The sequence below is a fragment of the Sebastes fasciatus genome, chromosome 2 (assembly GCF_043250625.1).
Source record: "Sebastes fasciatus isolate fSebFas1 chromosome 2, fSebFas1.pri, whole genome shotgun sequence".
NCBI classification, from domain to species: Eukaryota; Metazoa; Chordata; class Actinopteri; order Perciformes; family Sebastidae; genus Sebastes; species Sebastes fasciatus.
Window position 1 is genome coordinate 41634913 of NC_133796.1, and position 16626 is coordinate 41651538.

The 16626-nt window shown below is 39.3% G+C and overlaps 1 protein-coding gene across 4 annotated transcripts in view; it reads left to right on the forward strand.

Annotated features, from left to right (window-relative positions):
* The first annotated feature begins 9699 nt into the window (after window positions 1-9699).
* The window catches only part of mpped2a (metallophosphoesterase domain containing 2a), a 109684-nt gene continuing 102757 nt past the window's right edge, over window positions 9700-16626 (forward strand). The window contains exons 1-3 of one of the 4 annotated variants that reach the window (XM_074624791.1): window positions 10269-11034; window positions 11265-11486; window positions 12471-12740. In XM_074624791.1, coding sequence (XP_074480892.1) covers window positions 12628-12740 — 113 coding nt within the window. In that variant the 5' untranslated portion in view covers window positions 10269-11034; window positions 11265-11486; window positions 12471-12627. Of the gene's footprint in view, window positions 10132-10268; window positions 11035-11264; window positions 11487-11540; window positions 11564-12470; window positions 12741-16626 lie in introns of those variants that run through there. The other 3 variants (XM_074624802.1, XM_074624813.1, XM_074624823.1) reach the window with 3 other exon arrangements.

Genomic DNA, 16626 nt, shown 5'->3' on the forward strand with positions numbered 1-16626 from the left:
TAAGCTCAGGCTTCAGAGTGCTGCTGAGGCTCAGGGGCAAACACTTTTTGTCTGTGTGCATTTCAATGACATAAATAAATAAATAAATAAATAAATAGTATCCAGCCTGCCATACCCTCAGCACCCATCTATCTGCCTCCCATAAATCTGAATGACATTAACATTTAAAAAACCCAACTCCTGCCTGTCTGTGGATGGATGGGCCTCTCAGACAGACAGGCCTCCATTTTATTTATCCAAACGGCAGGCAGGGAAGACAGGCATCGCCACCGACAGACAGACAGGCATAAATCTGTGCAGGTTAGAGCCGTTGAACCGCCTCAGCCGGCAGGTTAAGTGAATATCACCCTCTACCTCCTGAAAAAAGCTCACACTCCCATTTCCCACTGCCGTTAAATATGTGTTTCATTTCTGCCTTATTTGGATGGAAAGTACCCTCTTTTATAGAAGGTCATAAAATATATAGTGTTTTTTTTAATGCTCTGCATAACATTTACATTTTCTTTTGTATGAATGTGATCGCCGCGACACGGGGCTGAATAAAACATTCATGGCAAAAGCCATTTCTCCTGTGACATTTGGTCTCCTATCTATCATCAGTTTTCTATATGCAGCCAGGAGAACAAACGCTGGTCAAATGTTTAAATGTGGCCTCTCCACATAAAATTCAAACCCCGCTTTCACATTAACACCCGCCGGCTAGTAGATGGAAAATGCTTCTTTTTTTTTCTAGATAAGAGAAAAGTCAAATGGAAATGACTCGCAGGGCTGTTGTGGCAGTGGGGAGCGTGCTGATGGGCTGGGGAAATTGAAGCATGTCAGTAAAATTAGAAAAAGCCAGCTCCGCGTCAACTGGCAGACATGTAAATGTGGCAGAGCCCCTCAGATGAGTCCATTATGGACCGACCCACGCAGCTTTTTCTCATCAGAAATCCCATCAGTATATTAAAAGGTATAGCCTCGGCACTGACAAATTAATTCTCTTTTTTTCCTCCTGACTGATTTGAATCACTGCTGAACTTATCATTCATCTTCCTTCAGCAGAAAAATATCCTACAGAAAAATGAAAAATATTATTGTAATACAATTGTGTTTTCTAAATCAATGATATTAACAATAATATTGTACTGTTAAGACCTGAAAAAAATAGAGAGCAATATTTGAAAAAATCAGTTTGATCATATTTTAGATATTCAGAACGTGGATGATGTGGTACAAGACGGAAACATTTTCATCCCTCTGTTCCTCATTGAAAGTCTTCTGTAAACTACTCTATACTATATAAAGCACCAGTATAGTGTTATTATCAGGGCTGTCAAAGTTAACGAGTTAATAACCCGTTAACGCAAATTTGTTTTAACGGCACTAATTTCTTTAACACATTAACGCAAGTTGCGATTTTTAGGTTTTAGCTTGCTCAAAAGCTAGAGTGAAGATACTGTCATAATATGAAACTATAAAACCTGATGAATCCATCGGTACCAACCATGTCATACTAGCTTGTCATGAAGGAGGTTAAATAAAGCTCCAAACTTACACTAAATATGGCGAGGAAAAACTGTCATGTCCATTTTCAAAGGGGTCCCTTGACCTCTGACCTCCAGATGTGTGAATATAAATGGATTCTATGGGTACCCACGAGTCTCCCCTTTACAGACATGCCCACTTTATGATAATCACATGCAGTTTGGGGCAAGTCATAGTCAAGTCAGCACACTGACACACTGACAGCTGTTGTTGCCTGTTGGGCTGCAGTTTGCCATGTTATGATTGGAGCATAGTTTTAATGATAAATGACCCGTGAGGGTTTCTGGACAATATCTGTCATTGTTTTGTGTTGGTTAATGATTTCCAATAATAAATATATACATACATTTGCATAAACAAGCATATTTGTCCACTCCCATTGTCCATCTCCCTTTAAGGTACATTTTGAACAGGTAAAAAATGTGCGATTAATTTGTGATTAATTATGATTAACTATGGACAATCATACGGTTAATTAAATATTTTAATAGATTGACAGCCCTAGTTATGATTTTATTCAAGTTACCTTGTAAATAGTATGTTTAAAGGAGCAGTGTGTAGGATCTATCTATATGTAACAGTGAGGTTGCAGGTTGCGACCAACTGAAACATCTCCCGTGTGCCAAGCGTGTAAAAGAACTGCGATAGCCGACGTGAAAACGCAAAGGACCCTCTCTAGAGCCAGTTGTTGTAAGAGTAGCGTAGGTCATTTGGAGCAGAGCCAGTGCGTAGAGTGTGTGTGTTTGTACGTGGGAAGTGAGTTATGAAACAAGAGAGAGAGAGAGAACGGCAGCAATGGCAGCGAGTAACGTCATCGACACCGCCCCAAGCAGGAAAAGTTAGCAGTGTTTGGTTTGTCCGTTCTGGGCTACTGTAGAAACATGGCGATGCAACCGCCTCCCAGCCCTCGCTCCAGCCTCGGTCTGGGTCTCATTCACATGAACGGAGGAAGAGAAATAACTCTGGATTCAGCTATTAGTGCGTTTTACAACTTTTAGGACCTGATGATTTAAATAAGGACTATTAGAGTGTTCATACTGGGACGTTGATTCACCTCAAAATAAATGATCCTCTGAGTTACAGACGTGTCTTTCCCAATGTAAGTCTATGGGGAAAAGTCTTTTTGGGCCCAAGAAGTTATAGTACCGCTGTCTGGCCACTATGAAAATATGCTTCAAATTGGTGTTCCTCCTGGGGACTTGGACCCACTCCCTATGTCGATAGAAACGGCTCATTTCAAACAAAAACACAACAATTCTTATTTTCAGATGATTATAAACTAAAGAAATTATTCTTATTATAATACTTATTCATATAATATTTCTTTTCTACTAATAGATCCCCCCAGGTGTTACACACTGGTCCTCCAAAACTCTTCTCTTTTCATTTTGAGGAAGAAACAAATTTGTTTTCATGTTTTATCAGACCAGGTTGCATGAAGTGATATTCAGTCAAATGTTTTACAGATTTAGAGCAAAAAAAAAAAGAACTGAACTAATAAACAGAGTCAATTTTCATTTTACAGTAAGGAAATGACAATCCATAATAGGAAAATAATGGACAAGTAGCAGATGAAGAGCAGGATAACTTCTAGTCTAATCTATATCATATTTATACCACACTAAAGCGTTAAAAGCAGCATTTAAATCATCATCCATTATTTAAAGTTTGTCTGTAGTCGGTTTATCCATGATTAAATTGAATTCTCCAGTGAGATATATATCCTGGAATCATTCCAATAAAGTCATGCAGACCAAAGATAGACAGTTATCCAGTTGTACTCTTTTTTTTTAGCACTTTAATGTTACTTAAAGCTAAATTCTTCTTTCACAAAGAGAGTCACAGTTAATGCACTGAGAAGTGTACTCCACTTGCAGGGCTCATAGTAGGCTACTGAAAGACAATGAATAAAACTCAAACTAACATATTAATATTGAGTTTAGTCACAGAGAATTAACAGAAGATTAGAGCTGGACACTATGCATGATAAGCAAGAATATTAGCTTCTGAGAAAGCTCATTTGAGTTCTAGTGTTCAAAGCTGTTTTAATTCATTCTGTGTACATGTGATGCACATGTGGAGTACAGCTGTGAATGTGCTGTAGATACGATGAGTCATTAACTATGATTTAACGGATAATCATGACACCAAAATGTTTGGAAGTAGATGGAATAAGACGACAAATCTACAGCCACGCTAGCAACTGCGTGATGGTAATGTAATGTAATGCTCATTGTTAACTGTTGTTAAACACGACCTTTAATCGCAAGGTTGGCGGTTTGATCCCCGGCTCCTCTTGTCGAAGTGTCCTTGAACAAGACACTGAGCCCCTAGTTGCTCCGCGGGCGCTTCACAGCAGCCCACTGCTCCTAAATGCTTAGAATGGGTTAAATGCAGAGGTCACATTTCATGTACGTGACGATAGAATAATGTGTATTGTAGTTAAAGGGACTATTTATAACAATCAGAAATGTCTTGTTAACAGCGACACCTGTGGCCGTTAAGTCAATGAAAGTCAGCGTCCTGTTGCTCGCGCTTGTGCTCGCTCTACATAGACATGAACGAGCATCGCTCAAAACAGTGAGGCGACACACGTCAGCTAAAAGCACAATATCACTCTATATTTCAGCTGCTTGGCAGTAATGTTAGCTGACCAGACGAAGGTCTCTCCATGAATCAATGCTGATCCTAGTGTTGGCTTTTCCTGCCTCAGCCTCCCGACCGCGGCCGGAGGGAACAGGGGAGACGCCGGAGTTTTGATCGGAGACGATAACGTTTCTCTCTGCGGAGCCCCGTCACTTCACAAGACATGGGAAACCTCTGTTGGTCTGGAGGAGCTGCAGCAGTTATTTCTGCACAAACGTCCACTGTACATTCACTAGATATTCTCAAAGCTAAACTAACTCTTCTGCAGTGTGGAGTGTGCGCACATGCACGTGAGAGTGGAGTGAAACAGTGAGAACGAGCGTGTTGTATGAGAGAAGGCAGGCAGAGGAGCAGAGTACAGCAGAGACTCCGGCCCTGGAGACCAAAGCTACGGTCTCCCCCGCGTCCTCCGACCGCAGCCAACACTGTTTAACAGACGGGCTTCACTAGATACAACCAAGAGGTTTTTTGTGTTGGAGTTTGAGTCTGAACAGCGTAGCCACACGCGAGGGCGCATGGGACACCGACCCGGATTGATTTATACGTGTAAGAAGTTACAAACAGTCCCTTTAACTGTTGTATAAATGAACCAAAGTATTGGACAAATTTTGACCTGATGATGGCGCTAAATGAAAGGTCAGCGATTCACCAAAGTCAACACGATTCATCATCTGGGATCCAAATTTCATTGCAGTCCATCCAAAAGGTGTCAAGACATTTCACCAAACCCCAATATGACAATGTCCTTGTGGCGCTAAAGAAAAGTTTGATGGATGGGTCCAACAAACACAAGGCTTTAATCCAGGAGACCGCTTGTCGTGTCCTGTGTGTTAATTCTCACTTTCACTTTATAATCAGCTGATTGATCGTGTCCCACGTTCACAACATCAACTCACATTTTCACTGTAAAAATGTAATTTTAAGACCAACCATGTTGTTTTTTCACAACATGAAACGCGTGTTTACTGCAACCGAAAAGTAACGCTGAGAGGCCTGACAAAGCCTCAGTATGTGACGAGTTGGGATGAGAATGTGTTGGTAGGCTTCATCCTAAGGGGACCATGAATTTTTGTACAAAATTTCACAGCAATCCATCGGACCAGACTAAAAATAAAGGGTGACCGTGCCGTTTCGGTTACTGTTCCTCGGCTTTCAAGCAGCCTTCCCCTCACAGTGAGATTGGCAGACTTGTGCCTCCTTAAAACTCACTTTTACAAGATGGCCTTAGAGAACATTGTTCTTTTTTTCCATTATTGCATCACTTCATATTTCTTCTTTATATTACTATTTTGTGGTGCTTTATTTGTTTATTGTGACCCCTTTGGAAATGGCCATGACAGTTTTTCCTCGCCAAAATTAAATGTAAGTTTGGAGCGTTATTTAGCCTCCTTCTCAACTATCTAATATGACATGGTTGGTACCGATGGATTCATCAGGTTTTCTAGTTTCATGTGATGCCAGTATCTCCACTCTAGCTTTAAAGTGCAATAACAAGTTGCATTAATGCATTAAAAAAAAAAGTGGCATTAAAACGAAATATGTGGTTATTTCCTTTACTTAAATTCTGCCTGCTTTATATGAGCTTATTTCTCTTATCCACATCTTACTTAGCCTACTTATTTGAACTTATTTCTTTTATTCTGCAATTGCATTTCCATCTGTTTATGGGCTCAGTGCTGCTTGATTTATGTGCTCTCATTTTTGTATGCCGTACAGGATGGGGAACTTACAAGGGTTTCAGATTTTTTAATTCTTTATTCTGCAAATATTTTAATCTGGAAACACTTTGTGCTGAAGCTTGAAAATTGCTATAGGAATAAAATTATTATTAATATTTTCATTAAGATAAGATAAGATAAGATAAGATACTCCTTTATTAGTCCCTCAGTGGGGAAATGTGCAGTGTACAGCAGCAAAGGGGATAATGCAAAAAAACAAGAAGCATCAGCTAACACAGTAAAAAAAAAAAAGAAGAGCTAAACAAAGTGTAACAAAGTATAAACCATTTAAATAGAAGGAAGTATAAAATAGGAGCAGTATATACAGTATTGACAATAAACAGACTATTAAAAAATTGCACAAGTGGAAAATTATATTGCACAGTGAGAATGAAATGAAATGAAATTTCACCTGAAAATATTGCACAGTATGAATTACAACTGAGTTATTTAATTGATTATTATCCAGTTGTTGTGATATTTCAGTGTTACCTACCGACCAACAGACTGACATTATCGTCCCTAAAGGCTGTTTGCTGACTTTGTAAAATGCAACCTCAATAGTACAGAACGGTTGCCACGACAACAAATCTGAAGTCGAAAAGGTTGAAAGGCAGTTGAAAGGTCAGAAAACGAGTAAGCAACCCTTTAGAGCTGCAAGGATGAATCAAACAATCGATAAGTTGTCAACTATTAAATTAATCAATATCTATTTTGATAATCGATTAATCGGTTAGAGTCATTTTTAAAGAAAAAAACACTCTCAAAATGTTCTGATTCCAGCTTCTTAAATGTGAATACTTTCTGGTTTCTTTCCTCCTCTATAACAGTAAACTGAATATCTTTGAGTTGTAGACAAAACAAGACATTTGAGGACGTCATCTTGGGCTTTGGGAAACTCTGATCAACATTTTTCACCATTTTCTGACATTTTATAGACCAAACGACTAATCGCTTAATCGAGAAAATGCTCGACAGATTAATCGACAATGAAAAAAGAAGCCCTACAACCCTTTAAGCTTAGCACGACATGTTCCTTTGTACTTTAAATACAGAAAACCTTGTTTTGAATTGACCCTCTGTTATTGCTGCACACTTTGAGAAAGTAACATTTAGAAAAGAATCAACAATTATATGGAAGAGTTTATTTAAGCAAATATGGTACAATACTTGAGACAAAATAAAGACCAACTTTCTCCCAGACTTCTTTTATGATTTAGTGTATTGATAATGAAGGAGTTAAACCCTGGTGACCAGGATGCTGTTTTTACACCCAGGTTTCAGGGTTTTCCCAGTTTCCTGTGCTGCCCCATTTCAGGTTGTGTGAAGGACTCCCGCAGGTACTCATTAGTATTGTTTACTTGTGAACCCAAAGGGGCCGTGTTGTCTTCTAATCATAGATTTTACAACACCTTCTACACTCTGGCACCGTTTTCACACACATCTGTGATCTTGTGAAGAAATATTCCAGGTCAACATTTGCTCTGAATTAATGTACAGTGTTTCAGTAGTTGATGCTCCAATAAACAGTAAGTCTGTGGGGTTCAGATGCCCCGATTATTTCAATAAGTCCAATTTAAAAATGCATCTACTGTATCAGGATTTCACCCTTAGCGTCAATCAATTAGTTTCAGCATGTGTGCTGGTTTACAAACGAGGCAGTGTATGCAGAGTTCAAGGTGCAGCAACCACAATATTGAATACTGCATAAGATTTCATGGGAGAAGATCAATAACCTTCTTATTATGCCATGTCATGAAGCCTCACAGCCTGAAGTAAACCACAGTAAAACCTTTCTCCAGGACAACAGAGGACACACAAAGACAGAAGACACTCAGGGTAAACAGTCAATTTAGGATGTTTCTGTTCAAGTGTCTCCAGCATGATAAAAGTAATCAGATGGGTCGGTGTTGAAGAGCTTGAGAACTCAAAATTAATATGCGCCTATTTTTTTAAACAAAGAGAAAGTGCAAATAAGGCTAGTTGAAGATGTTTTACCACTTTCTAATTTGACACTCTTTATAAAGGGTTTATAAATTATAACTACTGGCTATATAAATGGTTAATACATTTACTAATGCTTTATAGATCAATAATAAGTCATTCATATAGAGAGCCTTTAGATTGCCAGGTTGTGAAAAATCCCCTAGGCTGGCAGTGTTCATCTTCCTGCAGCAAATGTTAGTAAGTCATCCATTATTCAGCATTTATGAAGCCATATAACCTATATACGTTATTAATTAAATGTATTAAAAAATAAAATATGTGACAACTCAATTGTACATAATCATTGTGGCTTTATTATCTTACTATTTTACAAACTGTTGTACACATATATCTATTACTTCTCACCATGCATATACATACTTCATCCTTTTTACATTCAGTTTATCCATTTGAAATATGTTGAATTACATTACTTATTTTATATTTATGTATGATTACATTTAAGCCCTATATTTAAACTTGCACGATTTTATGCCTTGGATTCTCATTTTGCTTTTCCTTGTGTGTGATTTTCCTTTTTTATATATACAGTACATTTTTAATGAGCATTGTTGAAGGGAACACAAGACCCAAGATTTCCATTGCCAGTGACTGCTTCGTTTGTATTTGTATTTGTATTGTATTGTTGTGCATATGATGAATGAAGAAACTTCAAACTTTATTAACTAACATGTATTAATTTATTACATTGTACATATATAGTACACACAATGTAAATGATATATTAGAATACACTATGAATATACTAGACTACTACAACTAGCTTAGAAAATATAAAATATAAACATAGAATAACAGTAACATACTATATACAATAGCAAAGTGTGCATATAGGCTATAACATGTATTCCAGACAACTTGGGGTTACAACAACACAAAATGAATAACCATTAATAAAGCTATTACAACATATTAGTTATTATAAACCCTTTATAAAGACTGCATTATTTGTAAGTGGTACTAATTATACATTCAATATAAATAATATATATATCTTTTAAACAAACTTATTCCTTGGGGTTACAACATCAACAAAAAATTAACCATTAAAGCTATTAAACAACATATTAGTTAGTAGTTACAAAACCCCTTTATGAAAGTATATTATTAGAAAGTGGTGCTATTATTATTTTTTTATTATTATTAAAAAAAAATGTGTTGGCTACATAAGAATTTTGGCTTTATTAACCAAAACATCCTCCCCCTTAAAGTTAATCAGTTTAGCTCCAACCACTATCTCAATGGAATGTTCATTTCCGACAGTTGTAATTAGCTTTATTAATAAGTTGTAACTAATGACTTTATCAATGGTTAATAAATTTACTAGATCAATAATAAGCCATTAGTAAGAGAGCCTTTATGTTGCCAGGTTGTGTTGTGTGGTACTATATATATATATATATATATATATATATATATATATATATATATAAATTAATTCCACTTAATGAACTTAATGCAGTCTTTATAAATCGTTTATAATAATAAATTAATAGAGCTCTTACAACATATTAGTTAGTTAGTTAGTTAGTTAGAATTTATAAACCCTTCATACAGTAGTTAGCTTATAACCTCTTTATCAAACTGTATTATTGCTATTATGTAAAAGTGTAAATACGTGTAAGCTACATTAGCATTTTGGCTTTATTAACCCAAAATATCCGCCCCCTTTAAGTTATTCAATTTAGTCATTTAGTAATTGTGTCATATTCGACAGCAAGCGAATGCAGCACGGAGGTAGAGCGGGACTGCGCGAGCGCCCTCCTCCTCCTCCTCCCTCTCTCGCTCGCGCCTTGCCGCGCGTGTGCCCGCCGGTGAGGGCGCGCGCACGGGAGGTGGCGGGGGGTTGTGCTCGCTCGTGCTCTCTCTGCTCTCTGACCCCAGTGGCTGCTCCGACTCACTGCACTCTCTCTCTCTCTCTCTCTCTCGCTCTCCTGTTGTCTGCCAGTGTCTCTCACCCTCCTCTCCGGCTCTCTCTCCTTCGCTCTCTTGTCTGGTTTCTTTCCACAGGAGCCAGCCGAGGTCCCGCCGGGTCGAAGGTTCTGCCCTATCCGCCCAGACTGCCGCAACCCCCGGACGGCCGCGGACGAACCTCCCCGCTCTTCTGCTGCTGCTGCCGCATGGACCCGCGTCCCTCCGCCGCTGCCGCCGCCGCCGCGTAGAGGGCGACCCCGACCCGACACTCGTTCTCCGGCCAGATAAAAAACCCCCACAAAAAAGCTCCAGGACGAAGGTAGAGCAACCTTTCCGCTTTGCTTTGAGCACCGAGGAGGGAGGGAGGGAGAGAGAGGAGAGAGGGGGAGGAAAAAAAGAGATTCCTGACACAAAGCCGTCGGTTAAAGGTGGCTTGTCATTTCCGAGGACGAGCAGGAGGTTAGCGCGGCGGTGCGGTGCCGTGACACTGACACTGACCACCTTTCGGTGCTCTTCATTATTCCAGGAGCAGAGTTCAGCAGTGCACGGACCTCCTCTCTTTTTGTCTACATTTGTGCAGGCGGTTAACAGCAAGAGGCGCGTAGCACACATCGTGTATATATATAGATATTTATATCTATATATATATATATATATATATATATATATATATATATATATATTTATATATACAGTATATGCATGGTATCAGGAAGGGTCAATGTATTCGCCTTCTACCCTCTGAGAGGGGTTTGTAATGGTGAAGTTAGCTTTATGGAGGCTTCTCTGGACATTCACAGACTGAGCTGCACCGCCGCTGTTAGAACAGCAGCTCACAGTGAAGCTACAGCCTGCACAATAAAACACATCCACACATCCAGCGCAGGTTTAGCAGGCTAAGCTACACAGCTAGTTGCTGCTACTGTAGCCACAAGGTAGAGAGACAGACAGGCAGGCGAGCACACACACACACACACACACACACACACACACTCACACACGTACGCACACACACACACGGCGAGGAAGCACGCTGCACACAAATCGGCCTGCATTTGCACAAAAAGAGCACATTTTTGTGTACTTGAGGTTCAGATGGGAGAAATGATTGCTCAAGGCATCTGACAGGGCAGCTTTTAATTGAAGTGTTTTTTTGAAGGCCCTGGAAGATCTGCCAACGTGTTTCTTGTGCAGGATTAAGTTGGAATAATAACTTTGCAAGGTAAATAGCTTTTTTTATTTGCAGGATATAGTATACCCTCTTTTTTCTAGGCTTGCATAAATCTTTCTGACTTAAATTCATAGCACATATCATAGGAAGTAGCACCCAGCTGACCCAGAAAATATAAATCAATGTTTTTTTGTGAAAATAGGACAGTTTCAATTGGGAGGTTGTTTGCTTTATTCAACAACTGGAGTTTTTTTCTTTTTTTGCTCACCGCTGCATCACAGGATTTAACCATCAAATGAACTCGGGAGCTGCTGATTATTACACTCCAAAAAAAGACAAATTGAGGGCTTTTTTTCCTTCTTCTTCTGTGCTCGTGGCTGCATCAGGAGGTCTGGTATAAAAAGCCTGTCAAGCCCACAGTGGCCACTTTACTATCAGTCAGGGAGGTCAGGCAGGAGGGAAGCTCAGGGCTGCGAGGAGACACACACACACAGCAAAGCCCGGTGAGTGAGCTCTGAAGATGCATACACACCACACTTGCTGTACAGCCTTTTAGCTGCTTTTTCCTCCAGAATTTCAGGTGTGTTTTTGCATAATTTTAGTCTCTATTGTATGGTTATGCAGAGAGCAGTTCAGCTGGAACATTAATTGTTCATTTCAGAATTAGAGCACCAGGCCTGGAATAAGAAAAGCAGGACTTTGCCTTATTTTTGCATGTTTTGGGGATAATTGTCAGACCTGTTTTGTGCATGCATTGTGCAATTCTTGTTTTATTGAAGTCTTTGCAACATATTTGATCAACTTGCAGCTTTTTTTTATTTGCTTGGTTTATGTTCAACAGGCAAATGCCTCAGAGGCCATGCCTGTAGTCATTTTTACATTTGAATATATTAGTTTGCATTAAAACCAGCTGGGTTATGAGCAGCAGAGCAGCAATTAGAAACCTTCCAGATTGTAAATTGTTGCGTCCAGTGTTGAGTTTTTGAAATAATTTTCTATTCACTTAACAAAATGCCATATTGTTTGAAAAGGCAGAATAAATCTGCTAATTATATTTAAGTTGCCTCACTGAATTTTTCTAATTAGGATTTTACAAGTTATGGTTTCAGGAATTAAATCAAATTGTGACACAACAAAAACCAACTGTTTCTATTTGTGCTCCCTGAAACCAAACAAGAGAACCTTTAATTGCAGTAAAGTATTGATCACAATGAATATTGTGATTGGAAATTATGAGCAAAAGATTACTTGATGTGTGCTCTGCTTGTGCTCAGTCATTATAGCTCTTCAAGCCACCTGTTTTTACTTGTGCATTTTATTTTTTGAACAGTAAATGTGTGTCTAAATTTATTCACAGAGGTTTTTACTTTCTTCTTTATCTAAAAGACCTTCCCACCAGTGTATTCAGAAGTGCATGCATGCCTTGTGGTCTTGTTTAAAGCAGCTGATGTGTGTGTCTGTGTCTCTCTTTGCTCCCGTCGGTGCAGACTGCAGTGTGTCGTGGTCGATTTGGACGGCCGGGTCGCTGCTGCTGCTGCTGGGAGACTTCCTGGGCTTCTTGAGCGGCTCTGAAGGATGACCGCTGCACGGCTTGCTGCAGAATCCCGGTGAACGAACGGCATCTCATGTCCAAACGGCGGAAGGATGGCTCATGGCAAAGTGACCATCACGGTGGACGAGTACAGCTCCAACCCCACACAGGCCTTCACACACTACAACATCAACCAGAGCCGCTTCCAACCTCCACATGTCCACATGTAAGTGTCTCACGCACACACACACACACAATGTGGATCACCTGCCATGTCAACTAAAATCAGAATTAATCCAAAATAAATTAATTTTAATAAAATGTGTCCTCCTGTCTGTTTTCAATTTTAAATGGACAACTTTTAAACATACTCTGATTTATTTATCTTATGTACATTTTTTGGTGGTTTAAGGCTGGTTTTGTGTGACATTTCAAACAAATTCCAGAAGATGTAACAATCCAGACAGCAGAAATGTAGACATTTTGAGTTGCAACAGGAAGCCAATCAGGAGCCTGTTTGATGCAGAGTCTTTGTTTATACTTTGATTTAATTGGTTCAAGCTCAGAGAGCGTACGGTGGCCAGCGAGGACAAACTTTGAGAGCAGGCAAACACCAAAAAGTGCACAAACTGTACTATGTAACATTTTAAGAATATAGATTTTACTGGTTTTACAATAAACGTTTGCAGTGAGTGTGGCAGGTGAAGTCCCATTTTAAAAACATGCAACACAATCACACACTGAAAACTAAACGCGGTTCACACAGATCGGAGTAAAAGCTTTTCTGACTCAGGCGTTTCTCATTGCGGACGGCTCACTGCTGCTCCCTACGAGACTGTTAGCGTTTGTGCCATGTTGTCATTGTGGTGCATGAACGCTTTGTCCGCATTAGGGCGCTCTTTTTATTTATTTATCGGACCAGTTACTTAGCGTGCCTCTTGTCTGATGTGGTTACGCTCTGCCTCTCATTAGTGGGTCAGAGTGCTGTGACCCGTCAGCCCTCGCCACGCACACACTCACCAGAGCGCTGTGTGTTTTATCTGTGTCTGCATGCTTTGTGTCTTCTCCCAATTACAGCAGTTTTATAAAAGAGTTGTGATTGTTGGTTGTGGTTACAGGCACAGTGTGCTTGAGATATTTTATTTTCACCCAGAGTGTAAAAAGAAAGTGAAGCTGCAGCAGGGACAGGAAGTGATTGAAGGAGAGCACTAGAGCACTAAAGTGCTGCCGGTCGGCTGTGTTCATAGTGGATTCCATTGTCGCTTCATTTTATTTTGCTCTTTGATTTAACTTCATATATGGTGTATATATATATATTGAAATTCTTTGTTGGGTCATTTCGGTTTGATTTGGCTGTTTTAGATGCATGATTATTTTTTGGAGAAAAGCCGACACACATTCCTTCTGCTGTTTTCAATTTCTCTTTGGTATTTTCTATATTAGAAGTTCAACAAATAAGAATAGGTGAAATATTTGGACAAAATGGTTTAATATGAAGCATGTTGGTGGTGATTTTTACTACTAATTTAAGAAAGTCACACACCGAACAGGCATTAATATGAGAAAATAGAGCCCGTGCTAACACCCTGATTTGATAAGTGCCGTTGTAGTCTTTGTAATAGACAGATTTTACTTTTATTTAAATTAGGGCTATTAATTGTCAAAAGGTCACAGGACCTCTTTGAAAATCGTCATGACAGTTTTTCCTCGCCAAATAGCGTAACTTTGGAGCGTTATTTAGCCTCCTTCCAAGCTAGTATGGCACGGTTGGTACCGATGGATTCCTTAGGTTTTCTAGTTTCATATGGATTCGCTACCACCTCCAAAGATCGATTGTGTTAAAGAAATTAGTGGTGTTTAAACAATTTGCGTTATTGCGTTATTATTGCATTAACTTTGACAGCCCTAATTTAAATAGAACGCTGCAGTCCCCAAGTCATGACATCTAATTAAATTTGAGGGTAAAAACACAAAGCTCAAAGCTTATTTTCATTGTTGTCCTTAAAGGTGAAATGCCACAGATTGTCTCGTGAGGTTAAAAAGGACGGACTGGTAAACAACCATTTCTTTACCACAAGCATGAAACACTGTTCCAGAAAACAGCAGCAGTTTGTAAAAATCTAGATTTTGATTAAATTGAATGGCCATCGGATAGGAGACACTGTGAAGTCCTTTCACTTGGTCCTTTGTCCTGGATGGCGGTCAGGGTGCACGTGTGCTCAGATCATCGTGTTACGTTGAGGTGGAAGGGAAGTTAAACCAATGGTGGCCGGTGAGGTTGACACTCAGAACAGGAGTTTATGTTACATGACGAGTGAGACATGGCACTGATGCAGATATATGTATGTATATTTATGTATGTATATATATATATATATATATATATATATATATATATATATATATATAAACATCATAAAGGAGACAAACGTCAGGTAGATTTCAGCTAGAGGAAGATTTGGACAGCAGACTGAGGAGCTGAAAAGTCAACCAGCTGCTCTTTTGGGAGCAACAACATCTGGCAAACAAGTTTTTTTTTGTTAACCGCAAACACTCAGATTCCCACAATTCTGTCTGGATAATCACGTTGATGTAAACAGGATTATTTTGGGGAGATGGTCGTGTAAACAGAAGAGTGGGACTCTTACCGTCCTCCCGCCGGTGTTGGCAGCGTTCACATTATTGTGCCACTGTGTTGTTCTGGGATTCCTCAGCTGTGAGAGCAGGGCTGCCAGCGCGGCGAGCGTCGGTGCCTTCAATGTGAAAAGGAGACGAGGTCACCTCGCAGTTTGTGTTACGTCAGTCCATTTTAATGGTTGGCAAAAAAGACGGCAATAAATCAGGCCAAATGCTTCAATATGAGTCAAGGTTAACACATGGCCGACAGTACAGGATTCACCAGGACAGATTCTAGGTTGATGTCTGAAGAGGCTCCCTCAATTTTTCATTTTTCAACAAGGCAATAAATAGATGGTGCAAATAATATTTTTCTGGCTCTAAAAGATGAATTACTTCCATTTTTTGCTGAAATTTCACTGCTTATTTTTAATGTTTTTGTTACTTATGATTGACAGATTTTGTTGTAGGTGTGCAGTATTGCTCCAGTTGACCTCAAGCGTAGTTGAGTAGGAGAAGCAGCAGAGACCTCACATGAAAAAAAACCTCTTTAAAGGAAAATAGCAGTGCTAATTTTGGCAGCTATTTTAGATTTAGTCTTTGTCTTAAGACAAAAATTGTCATTAGTTTTGGTCACATTTTAGACATGTTTATCCTTCATAGTTTTAGTCCAGTTTTCACAACTTTTGGTCATTAGACAAAATGTTTTCAGCTATATTTTTTATTTAGTCTCAGTCCTGTGTCAAAAGTCCTTTTTTAGTCATCAGATTGAATATTGAATATTTCAGTCAGTAGTCCAGCCAAAACCAATACATTTGTCATTTTAGTCAAACTTATTTCATAAAAGATGTTCTCTTCTCATTATCTGATGAAAAACACGGGTTGAATGATTAAGAATGCAGCTTTGCAGTTACTCCAAGTCCTCCTGACTGCGCTCATTATTGATGTATGGGTCAGTCCAGTCGCACTCACCTGATCCAATCCGCTCGCCCAACATGCAAATATGTGTTAATCAACAACCCGAACCCGACCCGCAAACTGCCAACTTTGTGCATTATATGGTAGCACAGTGAAGAAGAAAAGGGACGGACTAAGCCCCGCCGTCGCAGCGTGCAGTGGGTGGGTGTGTGGCTTAAGAGAAGGTGGAAGGTAGGGCTGGGCGATATTTTCAAATATCCTCCAAGCACTTCATAAATGCTCGATTTAACCCTTTGATGCATACAATCACACCAATATGATGGTTCTTGTGGTCCCTGCAGCACACTATATTCTTTAGTGGTTTCTATTGGAACATTTTTAATTTTGCATGCAATAAGGGGGAAATCACAAGTTAAATTTTGTACATTTTAAAGTTAAATGCATCAATCTGGTGCACTTTGAAAGCAAAATTAAAAGACTAGATCTTGTGCTCTTGTAAACAATTTAGTGCTGTAGCAGTGGTGGACTGTAGGCTACTCAAGTGCTGTAATTAAGTACAATTTTGAGGTACTTGTACT